At 48.0% G+C, this 11,887-nt stretch overlaps 2 protein-coding genes across 5 annotated transcripts in view; one reads left to right on the top strand and one right to left on the bottom strand.

Annotated features, from left to right (window-relative positions):
- The window catches only part of ATL3 (atlastin GTPase 3), a 51,440-nt gene extending 47,895 nt beyond the window's left edge, over window positions 1-3,545 (bottom strand). Inside the window, exon 1 of the mRNA XM_032283045.1 lies at window positions 2,660-3,545. Coding sequence (XP_032138936.1) covers window positions 2,660-2,705 — 46 coding nt within the window. The 5' untranslated portion in view covers window positions 2,706-3,545. The remainder of the gene's footprint in view (window positions 1-2,659) is intronic.
- Window positions 3,546-10,987: 7,442 nt separating this feature from the next.
- RTN3 (reticulon 3) overlaps window positions 10,988-11,887 on the top strand; it is a 78,674-nt gene continuing 77,774 nt past the window's right edge. For all 4 annotated transcript variants that reach the window (XM_032283043.1, XM_032283042.1, XM_032283041.1 and 1 more), the window contains exon 1: window positions 10,988-11,624. In XM_032283043.1, coding sequence (XP_032138934.1) covers window positions 11,003-11,624 — 622 coding nt within the window. In that variant the 5' untranslated portion in view covers window positions 10,988-11,002. The remainder of the gene's footprint in view (window positions 11,625-11,887) is intronic.

Genomic DNA, 11,887 nt, shown 5'->3' with positions numbered 1-11,887 from the left:
GTCTTGCTGTTGCCCAGGCTTTTTTCTTTTAAATACAAGCTTTCCTCTCACTTTTTCCCCTTGATATTTTTTAGACAGTAAGTTCCCAGAATTTCAAAGATAACTTAGGAAAATGTTTTAAAATTCAGACAAACCTTAAAATGTACTTGTGTTACCTGAACCCTTTCTCAATATGAGACAAAAGGCCATAAAAAACGTTTACCAGGCATGCCAGTCATTACGGATAAATTCTAAACCAGTTCTCAAACAAGTTCACACACATCTAGGATTCCCTCAGGTATTTCATGGGAATCTTAAATGAATATGTGACCAAGCTGTTAATAATGACTACCTTTGGGGAAGCAGGAAGGTTGACAGAACTTTCTATTTCTTGCTGATACAATTATCTGTTACTTCACTTTTTTTTTTTTTTTCTTTTTTTTAATGCAGGGTCTCCCTCTGTTACCCAGGCTGGAGTGCAGTTGTGAAACCCCAGTTCACTGCAACCTCCACCTCCCACATTCAAGCAATTCTAGTGCCTCAGCCTCCTGAGTAGCTGGGATTACAAGCGCACGCACCACAACCCGGTTAATTTTTGGGTTCTTAGTAGAGGCTGGGTTTCACCATATTGGTTAGGCTGGCCTCAAACTCCCAACCTCAGCTGATCTGCCTGACTTGGCCTCTCAAAGTGCAGGGATTAGAGGCATAAGCCATCGTGCCCAGCCTCATTTTCAATAAACTAGTTTGAGTATATCCTTTCTTCTGATTGCTGCCCCAAAAAAGCATGCATATGTTGCACTGTCAAAAACCAATTTTTCAAAAGCTGATCTAAGGCCAAAAGCAGTGGCTCAGGCCTGTAATCCCAGCACTTAGGGAGGACGAGGAGGGCTGATCACTTGAAGTCAAGAATTCGAGACCAGCCTGGCCAAAGGGTGAAACCCTATCCTTACTAAAAATACAAAAATTAACCACGTGGTGGGTAGCGCCTGTCATCTCAGCTACTCCAGAGGCTGAGGCAGGAGAATCACCTGAACCCAGGAGGTGGAGGTTGCAGTGAGCCAAGATCACGCCATTGCACTTCAGCCTGGGCAAAAAGAGCAAAATTCCACCTCAAAAAAGAAAAGAAAATTAAGCTAGTACACATCATCACATCTATCCATTGTTATTTCACCTATTTCATGAAACCTATTACAATGAGGTAGTGAACTATGTAATAAAATAATGGACAGGGCACAGTGGCTCATGCCAGTAATCCCAGCACTTTGGAAGGCGGAGGCAGGTGGATTACCTGAGCTCACGAGTTCAAGACCAGCCTGGCCAACATTGTGAAATCCTGTCTCTACCAAAAATACAAAAATTAGCCGGCCGTGGTGGCGGACGCCTGGAATCTCAGCTACGCTGGAGGCTGAGGCAGAACTGCTTAAAGCCAGGAGGAGGAGGTTGCAGTAAGCCGCGATAGCGCCATTGCACTCCAGCCCGGATGACAAGAGTGAAACTGTTTCAAAAAATAATAATAAAATAATGTGTTGGACGACTGCAATATTGAAATCTTTCTCAACCAAGTGTTTACAGATGTTAAAGCGGCAACAGGAATTTCTCCAGTACAACCTAATCTCGGTGGGAATTAAAAAAAAAAAAGCACTAATTTGAATTTCATTACCTATGTTGCAACGCTGAGTTCCTGACAGGGATTCGTACTCAGTAGGTTATGCTTCTTAAATCTCCAAAAGTAAGCCAACATGTGAAATTGTACATTTTTGGTCTGTTATTCTAAGACTTTCACAAAACGTTCCATTGCCTCGGATTTGAATTTGAGAGCCGAGACTCGTTTAAAAATTCTTTACTGTTCTTTCTGCCTTTCGATTTCGCAAGTGAAAAACGGTCACTTCAACAGCACACAGATTACACTAGAATAAAGCTAAGTTAAATGACAGACTAAATCAGATCCATGAATACACAGTGACTCCTTATTTGATTTTACTTAATACTTTTACTCGTTCGTGTCTTCAGGAAAGCAAAAAAAACAACGTACTGTGCCAAAAGTACTTACTAAAAGAACTTACTAAAAACCAATTTAGGCCAATTCTTTATAACGTTAAGTGTGGGTTGAAAACCAACTTTCCTAATACTTGTGGTCAGTGCCTCAAGGTCGTTAGGATAAAAATAAAACTTCCAAGACACTTCGCAGCCTTCCAGCACTTCCAGAAAGGCCGAACAAACCAGCATCCACCTTCCCGCTCCATCCGGGCCCCGATATCCCGGCCCGAGAACGCACCGAGTGCCCGGGCACGGAGGGGCAGCGCCCTGGGGCGCCCGGCTCTGCCCAGGGAGGGGCTCGGCGGGGCCGCAGCTCCCGACGCCGCCCAGGGCAGGCGCGGGGGCGCCAGCAGCCCGGAGGAGGCGGCGCTGGGGAGCCCCCGGCAGCGCCCGGGCCCTAGCCCTAACGGCGGCCACCCCCGGCCAAAGGCTAAGGAAGGCGCCGTCCTCGCTGGACCAGCCGGACCCGAAGAGGAGCCCCCGATCACAAATTCGGAGACCGAGGGACCCCGGCGAGGGACGCGAGGTCCCAGCCCCGGGACGACGAAAGGCGGTGGCGCGGGCGGTGGATCTCCTCGGAGCTACAGCAGGGAGGGCGGCGGGGGTGGCCGCGGAGCGATCCGGGGAGAATCGGGCGCCTCACCTGCTCCTCTCGAGGCAGCTGCTGCCACTCGCTGAGGGGACAACATGGAGCCTCCGCCTTCAAAGCAGAAGCAGTAGGGGCGCAGAGGAGAGGGACGGGTGGGGGCGGGAGCAAACCGGGCCCTGGAAGCGGGAAACGGGCGGAGCCTGGGCTCTAGAAGAAACTAGCGAGAAGGTGGGGCGCGCGGAGCCGCGACGAAGCGAGCACAGGACGATAGGCGACGCCCAACGGCCAGCCCGAGGCGTGGCTAGCACTGGGCAAGGCGACGCGAGGCAAGGCGGGAAAGCGCACGCGGCGGAATCCCGCCACCGCCCGCCGCGTGTGCGCGCCCGCGGGAGCACGGAGCGAACCACCGACTACCTGCTGGCGGGGCGCAGGGTGCTACGATCCGTTGGGAATTGTAGTCCCGCGCTCACTGGGTCCCGACCAGCGGTCCCCATACTGCGCACCCATCTGGGGAGGGACTTGGCGCGGTTCTCCGACGACTGAACTACAACTCCCAGCAGGCCATGCGGGAAGGGGCGGGCTGGCCCGGGTCCTCCCGCGAGCCCCGGCCGACGCCTGGCATGCAGACCAGGCCACGGGCCGAGGCTTTAACCTCGAGACCTACGCTTGGGAGACGGCTTTGGTGTTTAAGTAGGCCTGGGAGCACAGATGGGCAGCAGAAGGGAGGCCTCAATCCTGAATGGCATGAACGTCACAGGGTCTTTAATGATTTTGACTTCATAAGGGCAGGTGGCCGTGACTTCATTACCACCTTTATTATCATTTCCCTATATTCCTATCCCTGGCCAGGGCTGATGTGCACCATCACCACTCTAATCGCTAATGTAAGAAATCCAGGCCAGGCGCGGTGGCTCACGCCTGTAATCCCAGCACTTTGGGAGGCCGACGCAGGAAGATTGTTTGGGCTCCGGTATTCAAGACCAGCCTGGGCAACATGATGAAATCCCGTCTCTACAAATTATACAAAAATTATCTGGGCATGGTGGCGCACGCGTGTAATCCCAGCTACTAGGGAGGCTAAGGGACGAGACTCAAGAATTGCATGAACTCAGGAGGCGTAAGTTGCTGTGAGCCAAGATCGCGCCACTGCATCTCAGCCTGGGCTGCAGAAAGAAACTGTCTCCCAAGTAACTAAGAAAAACAAAGAGGCCTGGAGCAGTGGCTCACGCCTGTAATCCCACCACTTTGGGAGCTGAGGCGGGTGAACCACAAGGTCAGGAAATTGAGACCATCCTGGCCAATATGATGAAACCCCATCTTTACTAAAATACAAAAAAACTTGCCGGGCGCGGTGGCTCACACCTGTAATCCTAGCACTTTGGGAGACCAAGGTGGATGGATCACCTGAGGTCAAGCGTTCAAGACCAGCCTGGCCATCATGGTGAAACCCCATCTTTAAAAATAAAATAAAATATAAAAAACTAGCGGGGCATAGCGGCATATGTCTGTAATCCCAGCTACTCAGGAGACTGAGGCAGGAAAATTACTTGAACCCGGGAGGCGGAGGTTGCAGTGAGCCGAGATCAAGCCACTGCACTCTAACCTGAAAACATAGCAAGACTCCATCTCAAAAAATAAATAAATAAATAAATAATAAAAGTCCAGTGAGACCTCTTCCACCGACTTTGTCCAGCCTAAGCCAGCACCATCTTTCGTAAACAGGTTACAGGAGCTTGTTTTGAAGCTGCTGTTCCAAGCATGCTTTTCCTTAAACGGTGTCGGTAGATCAATACAAAAGAAGATGCTCTGAAAATGCTTGTATTCATACTTCACATGTGATTGGGAACATGCAATTTGCCACAGCTGAATAATATTGGTTTCTGAGTTTGGTGGAAGTGGAAGTGGTTGTCCCGGAGAAAAGTTGCTGGTGGAGCTTACTGGAAGCTAAAGCATCTACCCCCAACCCCAGCCCCAACCACCACCTCTTAACATCGCCATTGCCTCATACATTCAACAAAGTCCATTTTCTTATTTCTGCCTCTGCCTTCATCATTCTAATCTACCTCCTTCCTGCTACCTCTAGACCCTGTCAAGCCCACTGAGCTACTTTCTATTTGCAGAGTGATTTGGCCAAAGGTGAATAGGTGAAGATGATTCTACCTAAAGAGGTCCTGTTAGATTTCCTTTCTCCTGCCACTTCTCATTCTCCCCAAACTCTCAACATTGTTGAATACTCTCTTCCATGCTTTAGAGGTACTATAAGTTAGATCTAGGCCAACTTCGGCCAGCAAGAGACTAGAAGTGAATTTCAGGGCAAGTGGTTACTGGAGTTTCACACTGGATGTGCAGAAGGCAGGACCTACAGGATATGACAGAAATCCAGGACATGTGACATGCTCAGAGAAAGGCCAATGTTAGCACATCAGCCTTCCCCATACCTTTTAGAAGCTTTTGGCATTTGGAAGAACAGAGTACAAATTATAGGTGGACTTAAGGATGAGTCACAGCTTAGAAAGCAACCCCTGTAAATGAGAAACACGTTTTGTTGTTGTTATTTCCTTCTCAAATATCCAGGATCATCAAAACAGTGGACATTGAAAATGCCAAATATTGACGATACTGAGTACAGCCTGCCTTCAGCCATCTTACTCTGAATTGAGTCATGTGCTGTGATCAGAGGTTGAGCTTTCCTTGAGGTTTTCCAGAAGTAGGTGACATGTAGACATATTTGAGTGGTTAAGATCATCGGCTTTGCGGTCAGACTTACCTGGCTCTGAGTTTTGGCTCTGATGTTCACTAGCTATGCAACCTCGAGTGAGTTACTTAACCTCTCTGAACCCATTTCATCTTCTGCAAAATGATTTAAAGAGCCACAGAGTTGTTCTAGACTAAGTGAGCTGTGTTTGGGAATGGTAACTGCGTGGTTAGTGATCAAAATTAGTAATCGGCATATCATTCTGGAAAAGCAAAACAAAGTCATAAACATTCAAGATACTCAAGTGGTTTATGAAACACAAAAATAGCAAAATTGTTTTCTGCAATGACATCCACCATGACTCAGGTTCCAAAGCTTTCCAAAAATAGGGCATTTGTTATGTGCCACATACCATGATAGGTCGTGATGCTGCATAAGACACATTCCTATCCTCCAGAGACTCACAGTCTTGTGGTGTAAACGGCTGAGGACATATCATTCACTGTGACTGTTCTGGGGCACAGTTCAGCCTTCTACCATCTATGTGCAGGATCAGTATTTACGCAACGCGGAAGGGACAGGTTGGAATACCACATCCCTGGGCATCATTTACAGTTCCATACCTTATTTTGCTTGTGCCTTAAATGAGGCAATGATTTGGCATCTTCATTTAAAAAAGGGGGGGGCAGGGCGAGGTGGCTCACATCTGTAATCCCAGCACAGGCATTACTGTGCTGAGGCTGGTGGATCACAAGGTCAGTAGATCAAGACCATCTGGGCCAACATACAAAAAAATTAGCTGGGCATGGCAGCGCACGCCTGTAGTCCCAGCTACCCGGGAGGCTGAGGCAGGAGAATTGCTTGAACCCAGGAGGCGAAGATTGCAGTGAGCATAGATCATGCCACTGTGCTACAGCCTGGGTGACAGTTCGAGACTCCATCTCAAAAAAAAAAAAAAAATAGCCAACTTCACTTGATATGGTGTTATAAAGTTGAATATTAGGTCCTCAACATGGTAACACAGTAAAAGCTTAAGACTTTGTCAGCTACTTCATTAATGGTATTTCAGCCAACAGCACAACTGTCTAACCAGAAGGATCGTTTGAGCCCAGGAGTCCAAGACTAGTGTGGGAGCCAAGTGCGGTCGCTCACACCTGTAATCCCAGCACTTTGGGAGCCCAAGGCAGGTTGATTGCCTCATATCAGGGGTTTGAGACCAAGCCTGGCCAATATGATGAAACCCCATCTTTGCTAAAATACAAAAAATTAGCCAGGCATGGTGCCAGGCACCTGTAATCCCAGTTACTCGGGAGGCTGACACAGAATTGTTGGAACCCAGCAGGCAGTGGTTGCAGTGAGCTGAGATTGAGCCATTGCATCCAGCCTGGGCAACAAGAGCAAAATTCCATCTCGAAAAGAAAAAAAAAACAGTCTGGGCAACATAGGGAGATCTCATCTCTACCAAAAATAAGCAAGGTATAGTGGGGTGCCTGTGGTCCCAGCTACTTGGGAGGCTGAGGTGGGAGGATTGCTTGAGCCCAGGAGTTAGAGGATGCAATGAGCCATAATTGTACCACTGCATTGCAGCCTAAGCAACAGAGCAAAACCCTACCTCAAAAAAAAAAGGGTCGGGGAGCTCAGTGGTTCATGCCTGTAATCCCTGCACTTTGTTAGTCTGAGTCCAGCGGATCACTTGTAGTCACAAGTTCAAGACCAGCCTGGCCAACATAGTGAAACACTTTCTCTACTAAAAATACAAAATTAACCAGGCATGGCAATACATGCTTGTAATCCCAGCGACTTTGGAGGCTGAGGCAGGAGGATGGCTTGAACCCTCGAGGCAGAGGTTGCAGTGAGCCGAGATCATGCCACCACTGCACTTTAGCCTAGGTGACAGAGTGACTCCATCTCAAAACAAAAAACAAAACAAAACAAAAGGTGGTGGGGATGAGGATACAGATTTGCTGTATTCACCTTTGCTTATGTTTGCCACAAGAAAAATCCCAATAGTAGCTACCTATATGTGTATAGAGGAGTGGAGGAAGTTAGTGATAAAACTTTACAGCATATGTATTTCTGAATATTTGTGTGCATATATATGAATGATCTGCGACTATATACTAATTTTTTTTTTTTGAGATGGAGTTTCACTGTTGCGCAGGCTGGAGTGCAGTGGCCTCCACCTCCCAGGTTGAAGCGAGAGTCTCCTGCCTCAGCCTCCCAGGCAGATGGGATTACAGGTGTGTGCCACCACGCCCAGCTAATTTTTTTGCATTTTTAGTAATTTTTTCTAAAAGTCAAGAAAACAGGGCAATGAGATGGCCTAGAAGCTAAACTGGGAAATTATCTGTATAGGCCGGGCACAGTGGTTCAGGCCTTTAATCCCAGCACTTTGGGAGAAGGGCCAATCACCTGAGGTCAGGAGTTCGAGATCAGCCTGGCCAACATGGTGAAACTCCGTCTTCATTAAAAATACAAAAATTAGCTGGGTGTGGTGGCATGCAACTGTAATCCTAGCTACTGGGGAGGCTGATGCAGGAGAATTCCTTGAACCCAGGAGGCAGAAGTTGTGTGAGCTGAGATTGTGCCATTGCACTCCAGTATGGGCGACAAGAGCAAATCTATCTCAAAAAAAAAAGAAATTATCTGTATAAAATAGCAGTCCAGGCCAGGAACAGTGACTCACGCCTCTAATCCCAGCACTTTGGGAGGCTGAGGTGGGCAGATCACAAAGTCAGGAGATCGAGACCAACCTGGCCAACATGGTGAAACCCCATCTCTACTAAAATACAAAAAGTTAGCCAGGCATGGTGGCATGCGCCAGTAATCCCAGCTACTCAGGAGGCTGAGGCAGGGGAATCACTTGAATCCAGGAGGCAGAAGTTGCAGTGAGCCAAGATCGAGCCACAGCACTCCAGCCTGGCGACAGAGCAAAACTCTATCTCAAAAAAATAAATTAAATAAATAAATAAAAAGAGACCTAGGCCAGGTGGGGTGGCTCATGCCTGTAATCTCAGCACTTTGGAAGGCTGAGGCAGGTGGATCATGAGGTCAGGAGTTCAAGACCAGCCTGGCCAAGATGGTGAAACCCCATCTCTATTAAAAATACAAAAATTAGTGGGGCATGGTGGTGGGTGCCTGTAATCTCAGCTACTCCAGAGGCTGAGGCAGAGAATTGCTTGAATCCAGGAGGGGAAGGTTGCAGTGAGCCCAGATTGCACCATTGCACTCCAGCCTGGGCAACAGAGCGAGACTCTGTCTCAAAAAATAAAATAAAATAAATAAATAAATAAATAAAAAATAAAAAAGACCTGGAAGAGTTCCTCAGGTGTTCAAGGGAACTTCTGAGAAATGACCATACTCCAGTGAGCACTTTATTTTATTTTATTTTTCAAGATGATGTCTTGCTATATTGTCCAGGTTCATCTTGAACTTCTGGGCTCAAGTGATCCTCCCGTTTTGGCCTCTCAAATTGCAGGGATTAGAGGAATAAGCCACCATGCCATCCAGTGAGCACTTTAAAAATCCCATCTTGGGTGGGGTGTGGTGCCTCACCCCTGCAATCCCAACACTTTGGGAGGCCAAGGCAGGCAGATCACGAGGTCAGGAGTTCGAGACCAGCCTGGCCAATATGGTGAAACCCCACATCTACTAAAAATACAAAAACTAGCCAGGCAGGGTGGTGTATGCCTGTAGTCTCAGCTGCTTGGGAGGCTGAGGCAGAAGAATTGCTTGAAACCGGGAGGCAGAGGTTGAAGTGAGCTGAGATTGCACCACTGAACTCCAGACTGGGCGACAGAATGAGACTCTGTCTCAAAAAAAAAAAATCCCGGCACACAAAGAGCCAACACACACACTGGCTCTGAGAAGAAAAAGAAAAAAAAAACAAAAATACACATTCATAGAACAAATCATATATACAAATAAGCAAATAGCTCAAGCAAGAATCAGTCTCAGGGAAGTAGCCTGATACAGCAAGCAAGAGAAAGCAGAAAGGAAATATACCTTTAGGAATTAGACTAAACATAAGGGCTTCTTATGTAAAAAAAAAAAAAAAAAAAAAGACTCCAAAGGGTCTGAAAAGACGAGTAAGACCACAGGCATGTCTTGCTTTTTAACTTATCTGCTTCTAGTTGTTAGAAAAATGGACTTCCTTCTAGCTGGAGTCTCTAGATTGTAGCAAGTGCTGTCAGAGTTAGGTACCAGCATCATTTATTTCCTTATCCAGCACCTAATAATGTAGTTTTGTTTTGTTTTGTTTTGTTTTAAGGAGCGGAGAGTTTAATAGGCAAGAAAGAAGGACAGAAGAAAACAGCTTCCCCAATAATGTAAATTTTTAAAAAATGTATGCATGTATCAGAACGGGTAGATAACTGGCTTATCAGATCTGCTATTATTTCCCTTTGCCATCTAAGAGACAGTTTACTGCATTATCAGCTGATGCTGTAAGTGCCCGGGTAAGATATTAGCCAGAAAGTTATTTTGGGAAATATTTTTCTATGCCTTTTTCAGAGCATTGCAAAGGCCAGGAGTCATCCTCCCACCCCCTGGGGCTTTACTTGACCTTAAAAACTCAAGGGCAGATGTAGTACACCGCTTGTTCTAGAAGATTTCCACTGATCAGATCGCCTTTCTCCTCCGTGGCAGCCTGGCTGACCACCTCCCCCTTCATGAGGTTGCATCTTTACAGGATCTGCTGATGATGCAATTGCACTTTGGGTCATCGATTGCTGCTTTACCAGTAACAGTCGACAGCCTTGATTTTTATTATTTTTCAGGATACAGTCCTCCTTTAAAAAAACAACTATGCACTTTTCAAATATTTTGACCAGATGTGGGGAGAAGGCTTTGAATTTGACAAGCCAGCCCAGGAAAAGCAAAAAATGAACAAAAGCCAATATAGCCCAGAAATCTGGTTTTAAATACGTGTTCTACTAAGGACCTCTTTTGGTCTATGAATAAAATTCGGTTATGTGTATTTTGTGCCTTATTCTGAAATTTTTTTTTCTTTTTTTTTTACAACCAGTTCTGGGCATGGATTTTTTTATTTTTTACTTTTATTTTTATTTTTTTTAAGGCAGGAAGATTCTCGCTGTGTTGCAGGCTGGACTCCAACTCCTGGGCTCAAGGGATCGTTCCTTCTCAGCCATAGCTGAGACTACGGGCCACTGCCACTGACTACGTTCTTATTCTGAATTTTTAATATCTAATTTGATCATCCCCCATAATTATAGCCAAGATGTTCTTATCTCCTGGCTCTTCTTCATCAGCTCAGCTTTTTTTTTTTTTTTTCCTCTAAAATATGTCGTCTCTATCTGACAGTCTATTCGGAGGAAAAGAAAACCTTAAGACATAAGGTGGACCCTTCTCTGGCAACAGTAACGAGATAAGAATACGAAGCAGGTTCTGCGACTGCATTGCAATGTGATTGGAATGAGTAATCGTTTTTCATTCTGTATAGCATCTTTCTCCACCTACCAAACGCGGGGCCGTGCCATCTCTGCCTCTCGGTGAGGAGATATTACGACATAGCCACAGAGATTCACAAAGCATCTTGCAGAGTGGGCCTACTCTACACTCTGGTTTTCACTTTTTATTGGAGTCACAGGTGGGAATGCACCAAACAAAAGACATAGGCTCTGGAATGTATGGGAAAGGGAGTTTCCAGCTAATGGAAGCACAAGGAAATTTCTATCGTTAAAATGCATAATCTACCGACCCTAAAACATTCACATAAAGAGGTAGGCTGTAATACTACCCCGCTGCTCCTCGATTCGGCCGCAGTCGTGGGCGCGGCTTGGGGCTTGGTCACGCCCCTTGAGTCTGGTCCCAAAGGACGCTCCTCACCCCGCCGCGCGCGAGGCGCCGCGTGCGAGGCGCCGCGTGAGACCGGCTTTGCCCCTCCTTCCCGGCAGAAGCGCGGAGAAACGGTTCCTGCGCCTGCGCCCTGCACCACTGCGCGCTTTGGCACCCACTCGGGGGCCTTTGTGCGCGTGCGCGCTCGCGCTCCCGCTCTCTTGCTGTGCTCGGCTGAGTCAGTCAGTCAGTCTGTCGGAGACTGTCCCCGGAGCAGGCAGAGTGAAGGGACTTGGACAAGCCAGTTGCCGGAGTATTTTATTTCCCCTCCCCTTCTTCCGCCCCGTGTCTCTCTTCACCCTTCTCCCGCCCTCGCTCGCGTAGCCATGGCGGAGCCGTCGGCGGCCACTCAATCCCCTTCCATCTCCTCCTCGTCCTCCGGAGCCGAGCCGTCTGCGCCCGGCGGCGGCGGGAGCCCGGGAGGCTGCCCCGCCCTGGGAACGAAGAGCTGCAGCTCCTCCTGTGCGGGTGAGGCGCGCGGGGAGCCCCCGCCCTGGGAAGCAGGGCGAGCTGGGGGCCCGGGAGCTGGGGGGATTAGGAGGCGAGGCGGGAGGAGGGTGAATTACCCTCGGCTACTGACGGCTTCAGCCCCCGGGGAAGAGCGTTTGGAAAATGGGCAAAGGGGAAGGGGAACATAAGGTTGTGCAGGCGGTGAGGAAATAACGGGGTGTGAGGAAAACAGGTTGGGGGCGGGGAGATAGTCCAGTGGGCGTTAACGCCAAGACTGGGCA

Source organism: Sapajus apella, unplaced genomic scaffold (assembly GCF_009761245.1).
Source record: "Sapajus apella isolate SASKATOON/1434 unplaced genomic scaffold, GSC_monkey_1.0 scaffold14, whole genome shotgun sequence".
NCBI classification, from domain to species: Eukaryota; Metazoa; Chordata; class Mammalia; order Primates; family Cebidae; genus Sapajus; species Sapajus apella.
This window is presented reverse-complemented; position numbering and strand designations above follow the sequence as displayed.